Genomic DNA, 26,192 nt, shown 5'->3' on the forward strand with positions numbered 1-26,192 from the left:
TTATTTATTTATTTATTTATTTATTTATTTATTTATTGGTCATTGCCACTATTTTATGGTAAAATATACAATATCTTTCAAACAATGTACTTATTTGTCGCCTAAAGGTACTATATCCAACAAGCATTTTCTATCGCCCATTACCCGAAGCAGTCACTCCCGGGCGACAGAAACACACATCCGCGATATCGCATTCTAATTGATGTAGGCACACCGTACGGGAAGAAACGAACCACGCACTCGTTTCCTCATAAATGTGTCTCATGCGTTGTCTTTGAAAGAATCGCTTTAGTCCAGAGTCGAGAGTCACGATGGCGATATTTTTATGAGGAAACGAATGCGTGGTTCATTTCTTCCCGTACGGTGTGCCTACATCAATTAGAATGCGATATCGCGGATGTGTGTTTCTATCGCCCGGGAGTGACTGCTTCGGGTAATGGGCGATAGAAAATGCTTGCTGGGGTATGTGTCATATATGTACGTTTATATTAACCTCAAGCAGAAGTTTTTCAAAATAGGTCCACAATAGACCCAACATAAACTTCCTTCAGCTTTTTTTCCAATTTTAACCACATTTCCCTCTGAAAGAGAAGTCATATAAATATTTTTTAATAACATCACCTACTTACTCTTTCAATTACTTCAATTACTCTTTTATTTAAATAATTAAACAACATTCTCCACACAAGCAAATACAATTACTTAGATCGCGCAATTGTCGACTGCCATAAGAGAATAAAACCTTTACAAATTCAGAAAACCAGCAAAACATTGAGTATCCCCAATGCAAATTCAAGTGTGGTGAGTTTGATCCATAACTGAGCAAGCAATACGAGCATCAGCAGTAGGTGCCTTCCATGTAGTTGTGAGTACACACTTGCCGCAAGGTTTTATTTGCCGCAGGACTTAAACCATTTAGTTGAGTGTCATACTTTGAGCTGCGAGCAACAACGGTCGGATGATGGAAACGTGTTAATGGCTACTTGTGTTGTGTGTCTGGTTTTTTAATGCTGGGGATATTTCTTGGTGGATACTCAAAGTACAAGTAACGTGTGTGTGCGCGCGAGCGTTTGATTGTTTGGTGCTCAAAAATAAAAAGTTACAATTTGTGGCTGGATGTTGTTCTCCAATGATTTTATCTGTATCTTTGAGTGTGTGAGTGTTTAACTGAAATATAAGAAAAAGAGTTGTGTTGCGACTACACAACAACAACAGCAACATAGCACATTAAATAAAGTCAATAGCACTCACTTCGGGGAATACTTGTACTTACCGCAATAACAACGACGTCAACAACAACAACACACCAAAACAGCACAAGTGTATCCAATGTATGTTCGTTCGTGTATAACATAAATATATTTGTAATGCACATAAATAAGAAAAATATTCATAATAAATAAATTGTAAGTGAGAGAAACCGATCAACAATCAACAACAGCAAAAAAGAAGAAGAAGAAAAAGAGAGCACAGTTTGTTTATTATTTTTTATGTTTTTGTTGTTATTTGTACAATTTATTTATCTCAACAACTGGAGAATTTTATATTTTTTTTCTTATTTTTTTCGGTTTAAACGACGCGAAATGTTATGTTGTGATCGCGTAGAATTTGAAAATTTGCGGTTGACGGTGCAGACGGTGTAGATTGTGTGGTGTTCGACATATTTCAGATCGATCGATTAAGGAACAAGTGTTGTGATTTTACATACAATAAATAATCGAAACAAAAAAATAAGAAAACAACATGAAATAAAATAAAATGTAAAGTAATAAAAATATTGTAATATAGTTGTACGCAATGAAAATTATCAACAAATACGGAATAAATATGTGGATGAATAATGTCTGAGATGATTTTTAGTGAAAAGTGAGAAAAAATTAAATATGAATTTGTTCAGTACAGAAAAGTATAACACGCAACAACAATAAAGTGTGTGTTTCCGTACAAAAAACCAAAAAAAAACTTTTAAAGAAAAAATTAAATTTATAATGAAAAAAAAAAAATAAAACTGGCAAAAATAGTAAAATAATAGAAACTTGCAGGTTCTGGAACACCAATCGAAAAATTAAAAAAAAATAACAAAGTTTTTAAAATAAAATCATACACAACTTTGTATATCAACAAGTAATAAAACAATAGTTAAAAAATAGAAAGTACACAAAACCATATAAGTTAAAATTAATTGTATACTGATTCAACTTAAGAAAAAAAAAATATTTATTAAAACCTTTGCATAAATAAAAAATAAATTAACACTTTTCAAACCATTCAACAATGAACACAAACATAAAATGGGACAGTTTCCGGTATTTAGGGTTCCCTAAAATAATATGATTAGTAATATTAACTAATTACATATTGTTAATTATTCGGTAGGTTGAAAACTGACATGAAACGTTCAGCGGTGGGATTTTCTTTATTTTTTGGACCTACAGATGTCCACAGCCAACCAAACTGGGTGGGAACCATCGATTTGCATTCACTTTCCTGAGATAAAATATGGCAATTAACACCCACGGCCTTTATTTATAATTATAAATAGTTTTTTGTAAAAGTTTAACACATTTGACAAAGGATTTGTGTAAATTCTTAGGGTGGTTCTATCCTGGTGAACCATTAAGACATGCTAATATTTTGACATTTCTTCATAAATCAAGTAAAAATACCGCTATAACGCATATGTGAAACATGTTAGGTATTGAAAATATCGGCTGCTATATACTCTACATGCCCACAAACAGATATAACGATAATTGTAGGCAAATATTAGTTGGTTCTATTCAGATGAACCTGAGTGTATGTTCCCCCAATTTGAGTTATTTGGTACACGAAATACCCAAATTGTGTACAATTTCGATGAAATTTGGAAAATGTCACCGAATTTGGACTGGAAATACACTTGCAGAATTATATTGAAACGGGTTCATATTTGGATATAGGTCCCGTATCAATTTTCGCCCGATTTTAGGTATTTGGTACACCAACCACTCTACGTATGCCCAATTTTGATGAAATTTTATATGTGTGACGGAATTCGGACTAGAAATAACTTCGCTAAATTATTTTGAAAACGGTTCAGATTTGGATATAGCACCAGATTTCATGTATTTCACGCACCAAATACATAATTGGAGAGATATTTTTATGAATGGAATTTTGAAAATGTGCCTTAATTCCCTCACGACTTCGATTACTTCCTTCCTGTTTTTTGTTTATTTATTGTATGTTTTTTTTTTTTTTTTTGACCAATACCGACGAATTTGTAGAAAGTTTTGTACCCCCAACGAAGACTAAATACCAAATTTGAGACATTTCGGTTCGATTTTGAGGGATCAACCTTCAAAATATTTTAAATCGGGAGTTACCGTTCTATGTGGGCTGTATAAAAACGTGGACCGATATAGTCAATTTTCAATACGAAACATCCTAGGAATAATATTATGATGGAGGGTATAAAAATGAAAAAAACGGAATGTATTTTCGAATATAGTGCGTGAAGATAAAATCGATTTTAACTAGCGGAGACAAAAACCATAAATACCACCACATTTAGCCAAGGCACATTCTCTCACGTATAACAGATTTAGAACAGTTTTATTACAGTTCTAAAAACGATTTTCACAAAATCGTTTTGGAAGAATATGTGTTTTAGACCTTTTTCAGGATCTAAAAAGATATGAGCACACGGAAAATAGACAAAATTGAAAAAAAAAAAACGGAAAGTTAAAACAAAGATTCTGTAGGAATTTGTATTGAAATCCTTCAAAACAAATTATTATTTTCTTATAGTGGATCCAATGGCCTAATTAGCTGTACTCGCAGTCTGTAGGTACGCGGCATAAATTTCGCCTAGGGGGCCCATTATAGGTCCACCCACATATATGAAGGTATTTCATAAAATGTCGATATTTTAAAGTTTATACAATCAACCTGTAATCAAATTATTCATTTCTTATAGTGGACCCAATGGCATAATTAGCTGTACTCGCCACTTGTTGGTAGGCGGCATAAATTTCGCCTAGGGGGGCCCTTTATAGGTCCACCTACATATATCAAGGTTTTTCATAAAAATGTCGATATTTCAAAATTTATACAATCAACCAGTAATCAAATTATTATTTTCTTATAGAGGACCCAATGACCTAATTAGCTGTACTCGCAATCTGTAGGTACGCGGCATAATAAAAAGTCCTACAGAATCATTTTTTTAAACTTTCCGTTTTTTTCAATTTTGTCAATTTTTCGTGTACTCATATCTTTTTAGATCCTGAAAAAGGTTTAAAACACATATTCTTCAAAAACGATTTTGTCAAAATCATTTTTAGAACTGTTATAAAACTATTCTTAATCTGTTATACTTGAGAGAATGTGTCTTGGCTAAATGTGGTGGTATTTATGGTTTTTGTCTCCGCTAGTTAAAATCGATTTTATCTTCACGCACATGTTTTTTGACCACCTACGCACAGTGGTTCAAACTCGTTTTTCGTAGTCAAAACTCCATAACTTTTCAACGGATTTTTTTTTGTTCAACAGATAGCACAATCAGTCAACTTTTCGGTTAATCAAAAACTGTTTTTCACCAAAATATGTAATTCAAAAACACACATTTTTACCCACGTAATTTCAATAAATTCAAAAATATGTTAAACGGACGGGACGTGTACAAAAGTATATATGGACTAAAAAAGGACACTTTCGGACATCTTTCAGCAAATACCAAACCTTGTTCCATGCTGTTCCCTATAATTTCCACTACACTAAATTTGGAATTTCACTAAAATTTGAGGAAAAATTAAATAGTTCACTTCATGTAAACGTACGGTCATTTATTAAAACGGCTCTTAAAAGCAACAATCCTACCCACCCACTATGGGCCCAAGCTGGTGGACCTTTCAAATTTCGTCCTGATGTTTATAATGAGCATACAAATATATCTGCAAAATTTGGAAGGAATGGGTTCAGTCGTATATATATATTTCAACCGATTTTATATTTAAGCCGCACTAAGGTCACAATTTGCATCCGACGACTTTATAATTTGATATGGTACATCCTGATCAATTAACCCATTTCGTTCGATTTTTGGAACAGTAAAATCACTTTTTTTCCAAAAAAAAATATTTATGGAAGAAGAAGGTTAAATTTTAAACAAGTATTGGTATATGTATAAAGCCTAATCTGTCAGCAAATAAAAAAAATTGTTCTCTTGAAAACTCCCACTCGATGTTAAGGGTAGATTTTTGAAACCTATATTTTTGGATACTTTTTAAATTACTTTTAAAAAATTATAAAAAAAAATGAAATAAAAAAGAAATCATGGGGAATTATTGCCAATATGTGTAGCCGTTTCACAAAATATAGAGAACATAATGTACATGCGCAAACGCGACTTTACAGATGTGCAAAGTTGACTGTTCGAAATTTCGAACGCTGGTACTTAACCTACATATCGATGGGTATATCAAAACGTGGACATTTACTGACAAATTGCGGGGAAAATGGTGTTTTTTTTAAGCCCGATAGAACTTGAAATTGTAAAAAATAACACAAAAAATTAAATTGTAATCAACATTTTTTTTTTATTCGAAAGATCAATACGTGACATTAACACTTGAAAATGATTTCGGGCATATGGGCACCGCGGCTGTTCTTGACGAAGTGCATTCTGGACGTCCAATTTTTGGCCACTTTTTCGAGCACTGCTGGCCGTATGTCACGAATAACACGAACAATGCTGGTCTCCAAGGCATCAATTGTTGCTGGTATATCAGCATAATCCAGTGACTTCACGTAGCTCCACAGGAAATAATCGAGAGGTGTCAAATCGCACGACCTTGGAGGCCAATTGACAGGTCCACTTCTCGAAATCAACTTATCGCCAAATTTTGATTTCAATAAGTCGATGGTTGCGTTCGCCGTATGGCACGTAGCGCCATCCTGTTGAAACCACATCTCCTCCGGATCAATGTCATCCATATTTTTAAACAAAAAATCATTGATCATGGTGCGGTAACGATCTCCATTGACCTAACGCGAGCTCCGGCCTCATTTTTGAAGAAATAAGGTCCGATGATGCCACCAGCGTGAAAACCGCACCATACGGTGCATTTTTCTGGATGTAATGGAGTCTGTAGGGTCTCTTGTGGATTGGTCTCACTCCATATGCGGCAATTTTGCTTATTAACAAACCCGTTAAGCCAAAAATGCCCCTCATCGCTGAACGCCATACAAATGACGAAGTCGTCTATAAGTTGCGCGAATCGACGACTGATTTTCAAAGTAAATTTGGATAATTTCGTAGCGTTGTTCAAGCGTTAGTCTACTCATGATGATTTGTCAGAGTATACTGAAACAAATAAAAAAAAAGTTTCATCAAAATTAAATTTTTTGTGTTACTTTTTACAATTTAAAGTTCTATCTAGCTTAAAAAAACACCCTTTAGCACCATATAGGACTAAATACTAAATTTCAGCCATTTCTAAAGGATAGTGCGGCTAAAATCCTGAAATACCCTAAAATCGTTAGGTACCATTCAACGGAGGCTATATAAAACGTGGAGGAAAGTTAAGTAGCTTCAAAAAAGACTAAATATGTATTATTTACAGCCATTTCTGTAGGATGATGCAGCTAAACATTTCCGGGAAAAGTTTTGTAGGTCCAAAGAAGTCTTAATACCAATCTTCAACCATTTTTTCATACAAGTAGTAGTACTTTACGGGAAAACGAAAAATCGGAAAAAATTTTTGAGTTGATTTTTGACATCAGTGGGTCAGATATATATGTATATCTACATATATATAGGAAATTATTAAGGTCTGCCATCATGTTTGAAATATAAATCCTCCGAAATGGCTGGGCCGAATTTGATAAACATTTGACTGTAGATTCTTTAGGTCTTAGAACAGCTCGTAAGGTAGTTTTTATACCGGAAAATGGTGGGAGCGGGGCACCTATCAAATTTCGCGACTTGTGTCATATTGACAAGTCCCACTCCCAGCACAGCCCAATACTTAAAAAATATCTAAAATTTTAAGGGTCACGCTATCTGTAAGTATTTATACCCTATACCACTATGTGGTAAGGGGTATTATGTGTTAGTGCATTTGTATGTAACATACAAAAGGAAGCGAGATAGACTCATAGTTCCTTCTAGGGATATACATAGAATCACTTATGCATGATTTATGCATGTCCGTCCGTTCGCAACATACAGGTCGCATTTGTTGACCGATTTCGCTGAAAATTGGGGAATTCCATTTTTTAGCCGTCGGAAGATCAAGTTCGAAGATGGGCTATATCGGTCCAAGTTTTGGTATAGCCCCCATATAACGGCACCTCCCAATTTAAGGTATTTTAAGGATCTTAGCCGCATTTATTGCCCAAATCAGCTGAAATTTTACATTTGAGGTTCCCAATGGCCGCGAAATTGCTCCACTAAAAATTGTCAAGATAGGTCCACGGTTCGGTATAGTCCCCATATAACGATACCTCCCAATTTAAGGTATTTTAAGGATCTTAGCCGCATTAGTTGCCCAAACCAGCTGAAATTTTACATTTGAGGTTCCCAATGCTCCACTATTGCTCCACTAAAAATTGTCAAGATAGGTCCACGGTTCGGTATAGTCCTCATATAACGATATTTTAGGGATCTTAGCCAAATTTTTTGCTTGAAGTAGCTGAAATTTTACCTATGTGGTACCCAGTGGCCACGAAATTTCGCCACTTAAAATTGTTAAGATAGGTCCATGTTTTTTTGTAGCCCCCATATAACGGTACCTCCCGATTTTAGGTATTTTAACGATTTTCCCCAAATATGGCTCCAATTTGCCATTTGGAGTTTAATGAGTTCAAAAAATTTACTTTAATGTTTGTTTTGGGTAATTAAACAACTTCTCCACCAAGAATTATGGACATACATATGTCCACGTTTTGATATAGCCCCGAATTTTGGTATAGCTTCCATATTAAAGTACCACTAGATTTTAGGTACTCTGCAGTTTTTATATACTTTTTATACCCTACACCACTATGTGATAAGGGGTATTATGTGTTAGTGTATTTGTATGTAACATACAAAAGGAAGCGAAATAGACCCATAGTTCCTTCTAGGGATATACATAGAATCACTTTCTGAGTCGATTTATGCATATCCGTCCGTCCGTCCGTTCGCAACATACAGGTCGCATTTGTTCACCGATTTAGCTGAAAATTGGGAAATACCATTTTTTTAGCCGTCGGAAGAACGCTATTTATTTTGGTGAGAATCGGTTCAGATTTGAATATAGCTCCCATATATTTTCGTCCGATTTTGCGTGTTTGATGCACCAAATACAGAATGTCCGTTCGATTTTTATGAAATTTGGAATATATCACGGAATTAGATCTAGAAATACACTAGCCAAAAAATAGTGACATCGGTTCAGATTTGGATGTAGCTCCCATATATATTTTCGGCCGATTTCCCGTATTTCCTGTACCACACACGCTATATATTTCCGATTTCTATGAAATTTGGAATGTGTGACCGAATTCAATCTAGAAATAAATGTGCCAAATTATATGGAAATCGGTTCAGATTTGGATATAGCTCCCATATATATTTTCGGCCGATTTCACGTATTTTCTGTACCAAACACGCTATATATTTCCGATTTCGATGAAATTTTGAATGTGTGACTGAATTCAGTCTAGAAATAAATGTGCCAAATTATATCGAAATCGGTTCAGATTGGATATAGCACCCATATATATTTTCGGCCGATTTCGTGTATTTTCTGCTCCAAACACGATATATAAGTCCGATTATATTTGGAATGTGTGACTGAATTCGGTCTGGAAATAAATGTGCCAAATTATATCAAAATCGGTTAAGATCTGGATATAGCTCCGATTTATAATTTACATATTCACAGTGGTGTAGGATATCATATAGTCGGCCCCGCCCGACTTTGATCCTTTCCTTACTGGTTTTTCTATAAGTTTACGGATCCATACGGGGATAAATTTTTCTACACATATAGTACTCACTATTACCTTCTACCACATATATATAGTTTCGCGAATACGTCGCAATACCGAGAGTTCTATTCCAAAAACCATATAAACTACACAAAAAATACACCACAAGTCTACATCAAATATAGACTTCAAAAATAGACTTTTTGCCTCAGAAACCTGCCATTGGGCCTATAGTGCGACGGTACAAGCATACTTCCTGAAAAAAGCATACTTCAAAAATGTTCGGAAAAATTTTGCGCACGATAACTCTTGAAGGTAGTGACCGATTTGGTCCATACTTAACACATCCTAATATATCTACCAGGTTTAGATCAGGTTCGAATACGGACTATATTTGTCCATTCCTTCGGGTACCTCCCACACAAAATTTTGGATAAGTTCACTTTAAGACTTAATACCAAATTTCAGCCATTTGGGTTGGATAATAATAAGGCCACAAACTTCTAAGTATCGACTTAGAAATTTATTCTGATCAAGGGCTGTCCAACGATTATTTCGATGTGTTACAAACGGAATGACAAAGTCCCAAAACATTTTTTTCGATCTAATTTCTCATTCTCTTCAGTATTATTAGAAACTATGCAATCAAAAAGTTAGGAATAAATTAAATATTGAGATAACATTTTTCAAAACATTTTTTATTAATCATACTTTGGAAATGTGTCAATGGTTGTGTGTCCCCAAGCATGTGAGTGTATTTGTGCCTTATTTGTTTAGTAGTGATTAATTTTTTTTTCTCTCGTCTTATAATTTAATTGATATAAAAGCAACACCAACAACAAAGGGAATAGCAACAACTAGACGACCACATTGTCGCAAAGATGATTATTGCGGTTATATTGTGACCGACACGGCATCTTGCCGTCGGCAACGAATTCCTCAACAATGCGGCATGGACTTTTATATTTTAATTCGGTATCTTGGTTTCCTTTATGTGGTTGGTTTTTGTTTGTTACGAAATAATAACATTAAAATTTTACGAGTGACCAAAACTAATCGGTGCCATTGGGTGTTTATTAATGTCTATTTGTTTAGAGGATAGAAGGAGAGAACAATATTTGGGTCATCAATGATATTTAATTCAGGGTAAACCTTTGAATTGCATTTTTCACAATTAAAATAATTGAAGAAAAAAGGCACAAATCTAGAGATAAAATAAAATAATTAAATATAATAATTCGTCTTAAAGATTATATTTAATATTTCATCTTTAGTCCCATTGTTTCAATATTTGGAAAACTATTTCCATTAATTTGTATGTTCATTTCCTACGCAATACACAGTTTTATATGAGGAGTACTGAAAATATTCATATGTAGCCTATCACAATGTCGACCCCATGCCCACAATGCCCTTCTTTTTTACACTTTCCTCTGTGAAATTTTCTTCCTCTTCGCATACACCATAAATTTATATTTGTTTATATGTACGTTTTAATATCATTAACACAACTTCAATATTTCACAACAGTTGAATTTTCTTTCACTTGAACTTGGTAAAGACGAATTCTTTATGACCAACGACCTTTACACTTGTCCAGTGTTAATTGTGGTGGGAATCGTTTTGTGTACGCCTTCACTGCATCCTATTAACACATCAATAAAACACAACTGAAAAAAACTGTTGCTTTTCGTTTTTGGGCTCTTCTGTATTAATTGGATCACAACGAATGGTCTCCCTTTTGAGAATATTATACCAGTTATACAACATGAGATACATATAATTATTCTGAGAAATTCTAGGAAGTACATGTGTATGTGTGGGCGATTCTTTAAATAATGTTTTGAAAATTTTGTTAAAATTTAAGATTTCAATAAATTTGTTTAAGTGACGGCGACATAAAATTTTATTAAAGTTCTGCAGCATACTCGTACATAAATAAGTAGATTATAGATTTTATATACGCACATCCATCCATGTGTATATAACAAAACAACAACTTCCGGTCAATCATAATTATAGTTTGGTGGCGCTCTTTTTTGTTTTGCATGTCTATGCATTGTTTTGTTCGTTCTCCTTCTTTTATCGTAAATTGAGTATTGCAAAATATAAATGCAAAACATATTTTATATGGATGTATGTTTGTGTGCTTGAGCCACATGTGCACTATGACTTTGCCAGCTGTTATCAATGGAGTTGCCATATTGTCCCATTGCCGGACAAAAGGAACTATGAAAATTTAACTGACATTCTTTATTTTTAGAAAATACGAAATGTAAATTCAGTGCAATTATTTACAAGCTAAAAACCAGAACTCTAAATTGCAGTAGTAGTAGTAGTAGGTTCGTAGTGGTATGTTGCAGAAGAATTCATGATAATGTCCCGCAAACATTTTGAAGCCACATGAGCTGAATTAAGCCCTTACAGCATCCATCTGTATTACCAGCCGAAAATATTCAGTTCAATCATGAATAAAAATTCAGTGCGGAATTTGTTCCCTTTCCCCAATTTCACATTTTTTTTATTTACATATTTAAGTCCAAAAAGAGAATATTTTTGTAAATTCGGTGGAGAATGTTCCATAAATAAGTGATTCTAGTATTTTTCAATGCTTTAAAATTACAATTTTAAAAAAATTCACTATTTAAAATAATTTTCTGTGCGGAAAATTTCTAGAGAAATATTCATGATTGCCAGCTGTGCGAGAGGTGGTATTTTGGGTTAATTTTGCGAAAAAATCAAGCGACATCTCCAAATATTGGTCCTACGCCAGGATGCAATTGTGGACCGATCGCCACGGAATTTCAGTTCCACCCAGAGAAGGCACTTATAGTTTTTCATGATAATCATAAAATATTCAGCGGGTAAAATCGCCCAAAAACCAAAATTTGACCTAATTTTGTCGTTGCTCTACAGATCATACATACCTGTAGTGCGATTCTCTAACACATTTTTGGAGTTACCGACAAAAACCGTTAATACTAAAATGGTTTTAATTTCGGTAATTAACGATATTATTCGGTAAGTTAAAGACCAATAAAAAGTAGTCGTAAAGTTATACCGATAGCAACAGTGTTGTCAACTTTTATTTGAACGTTTCATTCATAATTTTGCGTTTTAAAGTTACCGATTTTTGTCGGTAACTCAAAAAATGAGTTAAGGAATCCCCCTGGTCCCTGGCATAATTATTTTGACAAAATCTACATTTGCCTTAACAGCCATATAATTATTGTCAGTATTCATAAAATGAGATATTAACAGCTTAGGGGTTTTCTTTGACCTCTCAGCTAAATAAAATTTAATGGATCAAAGAAAATTCCAGTTTAACATCTGATTATGTAGGCGAATAGAACATTGGTGTTTTTTTTTTTTTTTTTTGTATAGCTGTTACAATTTTGATTTTTCAAAATAGTCTTGTTTATCTCATTGTTGTTGTTTTAATATTTAAAACAACTAATTTATTAGTGGATAAGGTTTGGCATTGTTCGCCAAGTCCTTTGCTTTGTTTTGCAAACACTTTCGTCAAGAAACAAGGGATCGAAACTAGTCTTCCCTGCCTTACCCCTTGGCGAACAATGCCAAACCTTCTCCACTAATAAATTAGTTGTTTTAAATATAACACCAGCGACTGATTCTGTGTGAATGCTTTTCAAAACATCCATTTTATACCCTCAGCATTTATGCTAACAAGGGTCTATACACTTTCATACGGCCAAAATGTGTCTCATCGAAATAATGGTTTTTAACACAAAGTATGTTTTGACGAAATCCGATTCAGACAATTTGGAGTTGATTTAACAATGTCCTTCGGTCTGTCTGGCTGGCTGGAGCGCACGACAACTCTCGAACGGATCAACCAATTCGATCCAAAATTTGGCTTTCGTAATATTTTGTCCAAACTTAGTTTAAGTTCGAAGATGGTTATACCACTCCTTCCGCAAAAGTTCGAAAATGTTCGGAAAATTTGTGCGCAAGATAACTCTTAAAGGGAGTAACCGACTTGGTCCATACTTTGCACATCGTGAAATCTTTATCAAACTTAGATGAGGTTCCAATATGGACTGAATCGGTCCGCGCCTTCGGGTACCTCTCAGACAAAGTTTCGGAAAAGTTCAGTTTAGGACCTGCTCTAGAATAGTTTTGATTTTTGTTGCAACAACTTGTATTGACGGCCCCCCATACGGTGGTACAAGTTTCATCAGGGGCAAGCCCATACTTCCTGAAAAAATAGCCTAGAAGTTGCAAAAAAAAAAACCCTATGAGACCGTGTTTGGTTGTTGGAGCGCAAGATAACTTTCGAACAAATCTGTCGGTTCGGTCCAAAATTTGGCCTTCCTAATATTTTGTCCAAACTTAGTTTAAGTTCGAAGATAAGCCATCTCGGTCCACTCCTTCAGGTACCGCCCACACAAAAGTTTAAAAATGTTCGGAAAAATCGTGCGCAAGATAACTCTTAGTGTGAGCGACCGATTTGGTCCATACTTTACGCATCCTAATATATCTACCAGGTATAGATCAGGTTCGAATATGGACTATATTTGTCCACTCCTTCGGGTACCTCCCACACAAAATTTCGTATAAGTTCACTTTAAGACCTGGGGCTCAATTCTGTTTCTATGAAAATATGAAATGAAAACTTTTATAAAGGAGAAAACTGTCAAATGAAAAAAATTATAAAGGAAATATTTTTCATTTCAAATTTTCATAGAACGAGAATCCAGCCCCTGCTCTCGAATCACTTTGATTTTCCACGACGGTAAAGGTTTTTTTCAGGGGGACGTCCATACGTCTTGAGAAAAATGCACAAAAGGTATAAAAACCCCTATAGCACCATATTTAATGGCTAGAGAGCACGATAGCTCCTGAACTGATCAAACGATTTGGTCCAAAATTTGGTTTTCGTCATTTTTTGTCCAAACTTAGTTTCAGTTCGAAGATGAGCAATACCGATCCACAACTTCCGATACATCCCCCCAATATTTAAATAATGTCTCTAAACACTTGAACGGGGTAACCAATTTGGCCCAAACTTTAGATCTCCTAATATTTTGTCCAATTTAAGTTTAACTTTTAAAATTGCCCAATCGGTCCTCTCCTTACGGTACCTCGCCCACAATAGTTAAACATTTATGTCTACGTGCAATTTAGGGTCTGTTCGAAGATCCTCTGGAAATGTATACCGATGCTGTTCATTGTGGTCCTGTTTAAAGCGACATTATGTTTTCCGTGGACAAATCCATGCTTCCCGGCATAGTGGACCAAAATTATACGATGACACACTAAAATGACTAGTGGGTGGGATATCTATCGAAAAGATATGAATATCAAAATAAGATCTACTTCCATAATGGGCCCAGTCGTTACATTCCTTTAAGTACTTCCTTCGCAACACTTTGAACTTTAATACTAATCCACATTGTTGTCGGCAAGCTCAAATGCCCAAAAAGGGCCACAAAACTCTGAAAATATCCTAAATACATTCAATCTGTCCGTAGATGAAATCTTTAATTCACATAGGCTGAGGGTATATCTCTGTCGGCAAAGCCGACTGATACTTTTTTACTTGTTAAGCTTGCTGATCTCAGTCAATTTGGCATATTCCTCGATCGAAAAAAGTGGTAAAATCGATGAAATATTTGTTCAGCCGTTCACAAATGACATTGAGGAAGGTACCAGGTGGCAGTATCCTGCAATTATCCACATACGTAGAGATCTCAATGCCATCTGACCCCCTCCAGAATACAGAAAAGTTAGAAGTTAAACGGTTACGGAGATGCATATAACCCCACCTTAGTAAGCCACCTGTTTCTCTCTACGGGGCTTAGACTTCTTGTTCCTGACTTTCATGCACGATTGGTGCCAAATGTTTCAAATTTGCTGGAGGCTAGTCTGCAAGATGATCTCAAAGCGCGTTGGGTGCTTAACAGTATCAAAGTCCCATACGGCATGTGTGGAAATAACGTCCAGCGCTGTGATAGTACTGTGCTACTTACGGAACCCTGCTGACGTTCAGAGGCTCGATAACCATTTCTGATGCTGAGGGGGAGTACAAACTCAAGAGTATTTGCTACGGGCGACAGAACTGAAATAATCTGTACGATTTCAGTATCAACCATTTTCCAGACTTCAGGCACGATAGGGGGGGCTATTGACATGTTGAGAACTTTCTAGAAATACTCAATTCCCTCCTCTCTCTTCCAGCTGTTTCAGCATTACCATGGATATAACGTCAAGTCCTAAAGTGTTGGATTATTTTTGCTTTTCTGATGGCATTCGCAACATCATACATTGTAAATTGTGGTGGTCCCTCTTTCGCGGGAAGTAAAATAACCTGCGTAACTCTTCAGATCAGTCATCGACACGACGTCAAATGAGACTAAGGGGTCGGTTATGCATTGCCACTAAACTTGAGTTGCGTTGTCAATTGTCACCACAACTGAGATGAAATGTTGTATTATTGGTGTCAACCCAACTGGGTTGTCGATAAACGTGTTATCGATCTGTGTTTTTTCAAACTTGTGAACTCTATTAAATCCAAAAGGCACAATTCGCCAATTTCAGGTTTAAGGCGTATTTCCAGGGGTACAACTATACATTATTCAACTCTACTTCGCAGTTCCACACCTGACTGCTACTACCTTACATACCATGTACGAGTCATTAGAGCTAGGCTCAATCGAAATAGGTCTATATTGCACGGTACGTTGTAACGATCACAACGACGTAAGCTGCAGTTGTAGTTCAGCTTGGTTTCCTGCACCGCCACGACCGTGATATTCTTCCGACTCATGAAAGCCACTATTTCCTCGATCTTAAATCGGAGTCCATTCCAATTAAACTACAACAACGACGAATTTTCAGGAATTGCAACAACAACGACTGGCGTTAAGTGCTGCGTGTGCGACTGCTGTAGGGGGGCCTACGGGGAGTCTGGTACTCTGATGACGACAACTCAGTGGTGATGTGTCCATGCTGCATGCAGCAACGTAGTCTCTGTCGTAGTCCCCCGCATGGACGAGTCCACAGCAACCTCTGAGAGGCAACCACTCTCGAAATGTATTGCATCTGACTAAAGTTTGAGTGTAGTGGATTTGAAAACCGGATCACATCCGTTTTTATCCTTGGTTTTCCTCAGTCCCGGCATGAATCAAAATAGTCCGGACCAGGCATTCCGGGATATGCTGTTCCCAATACCGAAAACGATACAAATACAAACATATGTATGTTTTGCTGGCTGGAACGCTAATACCGTGACAAACTGAAAAACCCTCCGCTGTGGGATTGTTTGATAGTTTATATTCGAAATATCTATATATACAATTCTTCAGGACTGTCACTGTCAGTAAACTCTTCCGAAACGGCTGGACCGAGTTTGACGAAATTTTATGTGAAGGTTCGTTAGGTGTGAGAATAGACAGTTGAACCTCCCCCATAACGCCATGAATATTAATTTCAATACTTAGATAACACCATTAACGCCCGTAATTTCAACGCCTAGGTAAACGGGTAGGTAGCTACCTATTAGTTACCATGCCATTTACCGAGGCGTGTAATTTTTGAAATCATGTGGTAACATTGGTGATTTTCATTCATGATTTCGCAAAATCATTGCCACATAGAAGTGTTTTACAACTTTTAACACATTGGCAACGATCTACCAGGTAAAGTCCTTGGTGTAAGTAACGCGGCCATTTTTGGCCCGATAACGTTACCTATGGGTTGAAATTATAAAATTTTGCTTACACGGGAGATATCTATGAACTCATAGGTAACTACGCGTAGAAATTACGGGCATAAGGCAACATTTTTGAACACAGAAAAATTCAGATGATTTAAAAGTAATTTGGGTATGATACGAAAATACCGGAAATCTTGAGGTACCTTTCTATGAAGGCTATATCAAAACGTAAAGCTATACCGACAATTATCTTCAGAAATGTTTTATGCCTCCAAGGTAGACTAAATACCAAATAACATCCATATGAATACCGTGGCCAAAAACCTTACTCTATACTGACCATTCTATACGGGAATGTTCAAAGGGACACCGGAGACGTCTCTCAAATCAATGGGACCTACCTTTTATCGGCGAGTCCGAACGGCATTTCGTACGACAAGTCTTATAGAGAAGTTTTACATGGCTGAGGGGTATATTGACACCGTTAAAATTTTGATGTTATCTGGCCAGGGAATCGAACCCGGACATTCAGCGTCCAAAGCGGGTGTACATCACATTACACAAAAACTATATAATGTCTACCAATAAGCCCACCTGATTATTAGCTTTGTTGCTGAGGAATATCACAAAAATGTTCTGCTCCACTATAGCACACCCTTAAGTCGTTTCTGCTCCATACATTTTCATAATGGACTTGTCACTTTGCGTACGTCTTTTTTTGTTTGTTCTCTGTCACTCTGTAAATTAAAGTAAATTGAATTGCATTTGCATTATATGGAAGTAGACATCAGATGTTATTTTATTTTCCCTGTTATTATTGGTGATGCTGTTGTTGTTGTTGCTATCGTCTGATTCGAGTTGTCTGCTGTTCTCTGTTTTGTAATATTTTTGCCGGTTTGTTGAATGGTTGGATGAATGATCAATGAATGAATGCAGAGGAAAAAAACACAAAAAAAAATAAATGAATGAATGCTTTTATGAGGAAAGAACATGTGATTATTTTAGTAAGAGAATAAAGATTAACAGATACTACAACAAAAAATAACAATATTTTAATAAAAAATAAATTTAAATAATCATCATGTGTAACTAAACTAAAAATATAATTAAATAGTATTTTTACTTGTAAACTAATTTCGTAAAAGTGTACACGCAGAAAAAAAAATCAGCGAACATATAATGTGTTTGGATGCCAACATAAACATATTATATGTTTGCAACAGTCCTTAACATAACATAAATTTGGATCCAAACCTATTTTATGTTATAACATAAATGTTTATGTTAGAACATATATATATTTTAACATACATATATATGTGTATATGTTAAATAAATCCCCATAAAGAAGGTGAACCCGACAAAAAAACTCCAATGTAAACATAACATAAAATCATACAAGTTTGAATATTTAAAGGAAAAAAAACTTATCTGTGCTCCTTGGATTGTTGTTGAATAACATAATAAAAAATATAACTAATATTTATCATACTCTTCTATTTCATATAGTGAAAATAACATAAAGTGTTAAAAATTACAAAATCAAAAATCAAAATAATACAACGAATACAATAAACACAATGAAAACTTAATAATCCAACAAAATAAAATATTGTAAAAAATTAATCTAAGTGTATAAATAACCGAAAATAAAATACTATATGAAAACATGACTTCAGCTAATATAAGAAAATCTTCGTCATCATCATCAACCTTATCAGTGCCTGCCCTTTGTAAAATGTTCACCAAACATTTTCGTCGAAAATCTCTGAATTGCCATTCGTGGCTAAACTCCAATAAAAACCGTTCCAGCTATACAACAACAACATCATCCTGCAATTGTAGAAGAATTACCACCACCCCGAGTTCAATAAAAATATCAACATTTATTGTTTTTGTAATTTTAAGTGCTTTAGTAAATAAGGTAAGTCAGATCAATTATTTTTGAATTGAATGCAAATTAATTGTAATTAATACCTACAGATAGATGAAAGCGGTTATAATGAACTTGTTTTAGAAATGTTGTTATTATTCTGTGTATCTAAGTATTTAAATATAGCAACTAAAATGTGATGAAGGCATATTAACTTTAAATAATTAGAATCGCGATTTCGTAATAATAGATTAAAATATTTTAATGTTTCCAAACCATTTACCGTCTAGCATATCAGAACCAAAATTACTTTTTGGCTTAAACTTTTTTTTTTATTTTTCAATACCTGGATTTTTTCCACTTTGCAATAAAAATGTAAACTTTTATTAAGACAAAAAAGAAAAATAAAATTCTTTCAATTCCTAGAAGAAAAAAATAAATACAAAATTTTGCCGATTTTTGATTGGCCAGCTAATTGAGGACACTTCACAATTTTTGTAACAAAATTGAGGAACAGCTAAAAAATCGGTGAAAATTCCTTGCAATACCCTTCGTATATTGATTTTAGTATAATATTTAGTTGGATAACCCGTAGCCTCAAGCACAGCTATGCACTTGCTAGGGAGACTCACTACCAGATGTTGACACCTCTCAACTGGGATATGTTTCCAAATATTTTCCACAGTATGTAATAATTCATTTGCGTTCTTTGCTCTTTCCACATCTGCCCAAAGGCTTTCAATCGGGTTTAAGTCTGGACTTTGTGCAGTCCACATCAAAACATTGTCATTTTCATTCGAAAACCAGGATTTTACCAATCTAGACGTGTGTTTAGGGTCGTTATCCTGCATAAATAGAGATGGAATAAAATCATCGGCAAAAGGTTGATTTGTAGTCTCCAAGATATCCCTATACACATGTTGGTCCATTTTCCCAGTGATTCTGCGAATCGAGCCCACACCATACCACAAAAAAACAGCCCAAACCATAATATTGCCACCACCTTGTTTAATGGTCTTCAAGGTAAACCGCGGATCCAATTCTTTGTTTGTAGGACGGCGTACATACGTCTTACCATCCGACCCAAACAAATTAAACTTTGATTCATCACTCCATAAGATCTGTTTTCAAAATTCTAATGGTTTTTCGCAATGCTCCTTTGCAAAGGCAATTCGACATTTTATTTTTTATTTATTTTATTATTATTATTTTTTTTTTTTTGAGAAACCTGACTCTTGGAGTCGACGTCTTATAGTACGAGCCGATATTTCATTAGCAATTTCGGGAATTATATCTCTCATAATTCTTTTTCTTGCCCGAATAACCCTTTATACATTTTGAACGGTTCCGTTACTTCGAAAGTGTACAATAGCCTTGCGAACCATAGTTTGTGAACACAAAAGCTCCTCAGCAATTAGTCGAACCGTTTTTTTTTTTCATCACGTATTTGGAAATTATGATTTTTTTCCGTATTTCTGGAGTGCAGCTACTATTCCCGCCCGTTTTTTCTATAAAAATTAATGTTGTTTATTCACTTATACTTTCTTTCAATTATGTGTAATACACACATTTTTTAAATTTATTATTTCTGCGAAAATACCAAAGAAATCGCTGTTGTCCCTAATTAGGTGACCACACTCTATGAACTCTATTTTTGACTGTTTTGACAATCGCTCTCTCGCGAATGGAAACAGTAACATTGAGTGACTTCTAATTATAGATTATGGTTGAGTCCCGTTACAATTTGTAGTGATGGCAAAAAGTACGTATAGAGAATAACAACAAAAGCTGCAGTAGTAGTATTAAATTTTTTTGAGTTGTCCCTAATTAGCTGATCGCCACTGTATGTTTCAGTTATCTGTTTTTAATTCCTCGTTGTCCATTAGGAGTCAATAAATGATCAGGAGACAAGTGAGTTAAACAAATGCAGCGTATCGTGCGTTCCCAATTCACATGCTGCGGGGTGTGTTTGGTATCGTGCTATAACTTCGTCCGTATGTTAATTAAACTAAAACCATTCATGTTTGCCCTGGTCTCCAGAAATGCATCTCGAAATCATTTCAGGGAGGTTCAAGTTCCCGTTCCCGTTTTAGCGTTTGGACATCTCTCTAGATCATGAAGATCTCTTCTTACGTGCTAGGGTAGAGAAAGCCTGTTGCCTAGATTGTGACAAGGATGCACACGGCGATAAAATCCAAGTAACTCCATCTTATGGGCCTCATGAACAATAAGGGTCCCCAAGGTGTCATTCTGGCAGGTTTTAATATTCTTCCACTGCGTAGCTATAAGGGGCCAAAAAGGTTTCTTTGTTGCCACCCCAAGTACTGCCGGCCAGCGACTTGAACACTTTTTTCCTACTTCTGTAGTGGGATTCTGTAACTCATTTTTGCTGTTATCGACAATTGTAGGTAAAATTAAAATGCTTATAATTTCGATAATTAACCATTTTTTTCGGTAAGTTAACGATGAATAAAAAGTAGTCGCTAGCCTCTACCGACACAAACAGTGATGCCAACTTTTCATTATGTTTTTAGTCATAATTTTGAGATTTATTTTTACCGATTTTTGTCGGTAACAGCAAAAATGAGTTACAGAATCCCACTACTGATCCTGTTGCAAATAGCTGTTGTTTGCGCGGACTACTATAACACGCTATTAACGTTACACCATATACCTTGGGATAGTTTGAGGTCAGAATCTGTACACCATCGACCAATATGTTCAGTGGGAACCTGATTTCAGCCGTCCAGTAGTGCGATTCTCTAACTCATTTTTTGAGTTACCGACAAAAATCGGTAAGATTAAAACGCAAAATAATGAATGAAAATTTCAAATAAAAGTTGACAACACTCTTGCTATCGGTAGAACTTTACGACTACTTTTTATTCGTCGCTAACTTACCGAAATATATCGTTAATTACCGAAATTGTAAGCATTTTAATTTTACCGATTTTTGTCGGTAACTCCAAAAAAGTGTTAGAGAATCGCACTACAGGTGGTAAACAGTGTGGCAGTGGATTCAACGGCGGATATTTTCCTATTTTCCAAATGGAAGAAGTGTCCTAATTCAGTCCTTACCTATCACATATGTCGTCGACTATACGACCCGACGCCATGTCTTATAATCATCCGCATAGAATAAGATACCCATGTCGTCTGAAAGGTTAATGTTAAACAGTTCCGGACACATCACCCCGCCTTTAGGATCCCCCTGTTTTACTCTACGGGTCTTCTATTTATTTTTGCTGAATTCCAGAAACGATAGGTGTCCACACATATAGTTGATTATCGACTATTTCTAACACGGTTGGAGGGAAGTCTTCTCTATATCCCTGAACAGCTTGGCATGGTTGACGGTATCGAAGGTCTTCGATTTGTCAAGAGCTTCTATGACTGTTTGGTCGCATGGTCTGTTCTGGTTAAGACATGGTTTCAAACACGACTCGAGGGAAGTTTCGAGGAGAAAGCGTGGTATGGTTGATGGTGTTGGGAGGCCTTCGATATAGTTAGAGCCACCAAAACTGTTCGGTCGCAAGCTCTGTTCTGGTACAGCTGTTTTGCTTTAGTCTTCATGTCAAACACGTCTGGAAGGAAGCCTTCTCTATGTCCTCGGACTAGGTGTGATTGACGGTATCTAGTGAATTTGATAGGTCAAGAGCCACTATGACTGTTCGGCCGCATGACCTGTTCTGGTTCACTTCTCGAATTATGTGTATAGATATGGCATGTAATGCAGTTGTGGTGCTGTTCATTTTCCAGGCAATTAAAAAAAAAAACATTCATTATAGGTAGGAGTAATGTCTAAAGAATCTAAGCTTCTGGCGTAAGAGGGAAATCGGCTGGTACGATTCGCCTATGCTGGCATCCTTGCCTGGGTTCAGTAGCTGGTGGTCCCGCTATGGATGTTTGGTCGCATGGCCTGTTCTGGATCAGTTCTCGTTTCATGGCCTGTTCTGGATCAATTCTCGTTTCAACTACGGCTTTAGAACAGCTTTGCATGGTTGACGGATCGAATGCCTACGATATGTCAAGAGCTAACGTCACTGTACAGTCACACGGCATATCCTTGTCAAATGCCCAACTCCGAGGCTTTCAGTTGCATAGAAATTTTCTTTGAGATGTAGGGTGGGACCAACGCTTTCCCGAATTTCGCATGACATCTGCTATATCGCTCATCGTAAATTATGGTGGCACCTCCTTGTGTGAGATGGTCCCTATATGGCGTAGCACACACCTCTTCGCCCTTTCACTCTTGAGGTGCTCTATAAACTGCCGGTTAAATAACACACGCACTTTTTTTAGATATGTCACTGTTACGCCGTTGAAAGTAACAGTTGTTGAATGGTTATTGTGTCCCGGATTCGAGAGTGATTTAGCCGTTGTCCACAATTTACTAAATCCTGTACCAATGTTGCATTGCTTCAGATGGTATCCTACTGGGCTGTTGACTTGTAGACTGAGCTCCAGTTTAGTTAAGCGAAGCTCATCATGCTTATTTGCTAGTCCCGTCGCCTTTGCTGGGAAATTTGGTATAATATCGGCTATTTGACCTGAAGTATGTAGCGAGCAGTGATGTCCTAGAAAATTCTCTCATCTACCTGATGATCTTGGGACAAGGAAAGTCTCTGAAGCGATGTTTGGTAAATTCGCTGCTCCCTTGCGAATCTGATTTTCCATGGTTCAGAAAAGTACGGCGGTCACAAGTTATAAAGTCGGTTAATCTGTGAAAGGAGACAATGAAACAAAGGTTGCCTGGGCCGTAATTGATCAGACCGGGTGCCACAATAGAGATGTCATAAGAGCTGTGACAATCTGCCCTTTTCCTCGTAGAAACGTCATAAGAGCTCTGACAATCTCCCCTTTTCCTCCAAGGAGCGTCTACGTTTTCACCATTCAAAATTGGAGCTATCAATTTGCTCTACCACCGATGTGCCCCTCTGACGGAATGCAAAGCTCCTGATGAGTGTTGAATTCCCTTATCACTATCGAACCAAAGGCGAACTAATATCATCCTAATGTACACATTAAGCGCCTTTACCTCGGCAGTCCCACATTTTCATGTACATACATTCCATGAATGGGTCACTAGAGTCAAGCTCAAGTGAAATAGATCTGTACTGGGCAGGCTTATATATAAGGAAGGCAAGTTCTCCTCCTTCTTCTTCTTGGCAATCCCATCGAAAAACGATGTAACTATTGCAACGTTACTAGCTACACTGTTCACTGACTTTCTTGGATAGACCGTTGCAATTGGAAGACAAAATGCATTTCCCGGGCGCTAAATAACAACATGTGGTATTAGATACTGCATTTGTTATTGCTGGGAAAATTGCGGGCTATCTCGTATTAAGACGACGACTTGAGGGCACCCTGTGACATATCTGGCTCCGCCAGCAGCAAAATAACTCCATCCCACAACAACCTCAGAAATACACACATTTCCTACATTAATTACATCCCATCGATGGTGAGATGTGGTGGATGCGGATCTGGCAAAAGAAACAGACATTCTAGGACAAATTGCCGCTTCTATGAAAGCGTAGGTGGCATTGATAAAACCTTCGCATATGCAATTATTTATTTCAAGCTCTAAAATCTATTGTATCGGACAACTCATTCGATTTTGAGAACATTTTGAAATTTTGTGAGGAAACCACAAAACTTCAGAATGTTCACATATGTTCACTATAAGAGTTTTTACTATAACTTTCGAAAGATGTGACTCCCGAATTTTGATCAAATTTAAATATGGGATATGTCGGTCTATTCGTTCAGGTACCACCTTTACAATATATGGCTTAACTATAGTTTACCCATTTTGTACCAATCGGTTCAGTAGAGCCCGGTCTAACCCGGGTTTCCGTGATCAGCGCAACATATCTACCTCTGGAAAAAAAATTAAAAAAATCGGAGAGGTTTTACTAAACTAGATTTGTTCCCAAGATGTCAACACTTTCTCGAATGGTGTTGACATTTTAATAGCGTTCTGTCCTTATGAACTTAACCACAACAGTAAGTGTCATTTTTTATGGGAAGCCATTGTTTATCGATGTTATACAGGCTATTACAGAAATCACTACTATGAGGCTATAATGTTATTCTGCATACATCCCTCGACAATGTTCCAAAATATCCAAAAAACCCGCCAAAGTGGTGTTCTTGAAATATATGAAAGATTGTGGATTTAATTCTGGTGGACAGTGTTGATTGTATCTATCAGCAAAATATTAGGGTCACGGTTTTTTGTACGAGTACTACGATAAATAGTAATGACAGAATATTTTTCCAAGCAATAACTTCGCCTTTGAATTTTTTTCTAAAGTATCCCAATTTCAACTCAATCATCATTTCAATGTCAATGGCTGTTGTTTAGACCATATGCGGTATTATTTATCTAAAACTTCTATTTGAAGATTTCTCTTTGTGGCACAACTTTTGAGGCATTCCCATTTTTGTAAGCCGAAACACACTCTACCAACTAAAAGAGGATGACAAGTCGTTAATGAGGACGATGTCATGCAAATTCCATTGACTTTGAAAAAAGGAAAAAACAACAAAAACCAAAATAAACCGAAAAGAAGATGGGCACTGTGCCACATAGCTTTGCTACAACAACAATTGAAAAAACCGCTTTGGCAGTAGGCATTCTTTGCGGCTCCCTCTCATACAAGTTTTCACGGAAAGATGGCTAAGACGTCTTCCATCTATTCATCCCACCAAATCCAGCAAGAAGAAGACAACACCAATCGATAAGAATCACCTTTATGTTGGGGCAGCACCAAACCACCAGCATCATTTCCATCAACATTGTTGAACTTATCCGTTTTGGTCACACACAACAGCTAAATGGTCATTGTGCCTCAAATACCTGAAAAATGCCATATCTTTTGGCCACCAAAAACAACAACACATCTTTGATGTCATCAAATCTTCTTCAGTCATGGCAACAGCATTGCAAATAAAATGAGTTTTATTTTTGGTATTTTCACTTTTAGAGTAAAAATTCTTCTTTACCTCGTTTTACCGAGAAATGGTAATTAGGTAAGGTGGAGTTAAGTTACTCCCCTCTTTAAAGATTGTTATAAACCGAAACGAAACGAATTTGGTAATGTAAAATCAGTGGATTGGAATGGGAATTCTTAGTTTTGTCAAAGTCAAAGTTTGCCACTAACTGCTGTCACCACCAACACACATCAATGTCAAAACAAAACTTACACTACCTCTGCAGGCGATGAGCTTTGTTGTGCAGCAAAGAAATAACCTGTATTGATTATCCGAATGAGTCCAGTCATTCGGCAGCGTTTAAAAGTTGAATAGAGTCATGTAGTTTGTAATGTATTCGAGTGAGTAAAAGCAAGTAATTGTGGCATGCTACGAATTAAATTGTTCGATTAAATAGCAGTACAAGATTCTTGTACACCCTCATCCTTATGTCATGGAGGGAATCTAAATAATGTATTTTCACTCAACATATATTAAGACAAAATCCGGAACATTTGTCGTCGATTTAGATAAGTGGCCGTCTGTTTGTTTTATTGCTGCGTAACATAACTTTCAAACGGAGTAATCGGTTTGGTGCAAACTTTGTACAACCTCATATTTTTCATTCAAAATTTAATTAAAGTTCAAAGATGCAATATATCGGTGACATCGTTCTGGTACCTCCCGCACAAATGTTCAAAT

The 26,192-nt window shown here is 36.2% G+C and overlaps 1 protein-coding gene across 3 annotated transcripts in view; it reads left to right on the top strand.

Moving 5' to 3' along the window:
- The first annotated feature begins 917 nt into the window (after positions 1-917).
- Ser (protein serrate) overlaps positions 918-26,192 on the top strand; it is a 164,452-nt gene continuing 139,177 nt past the window's right edge. Inside the window, exons 1-2 of one of the 3 annotated variants that reach the window (XM_073962343.1) lie at positions 918-1,406; positions 18,146-18,560. In XM_073962343.1, the coding sequence (XP_073818444.1) occupies positions 18,306-18,560 (255 nt within the window). In that variant the 5' untranslated portion in view covers positions 918-1,406; positions 18,146-18,305. The remainder of the gene's footprint in view (positions 1,407-18,145; positions 18,561-26,192) is intronic. The other 2 variants (XM_073962344.1, XM_073962342.1) reach the window with 2 other exon arrangements.

The sequence above is a fragment of the Musca autumnalis genome, unplaced genomic scaffold (genome assembly GCF_047663935.1).
Source record: "Musca autumnalis isolate F117 unplaced genomic scaffold, ASM4766393v1 scaffold_1, whole genome shotgun sequence".
NCBI lineage: Eukaryota > Metazoa > Arthropoda > Insecta > Diptera > Muscidae > Musca > Musca autumnalis.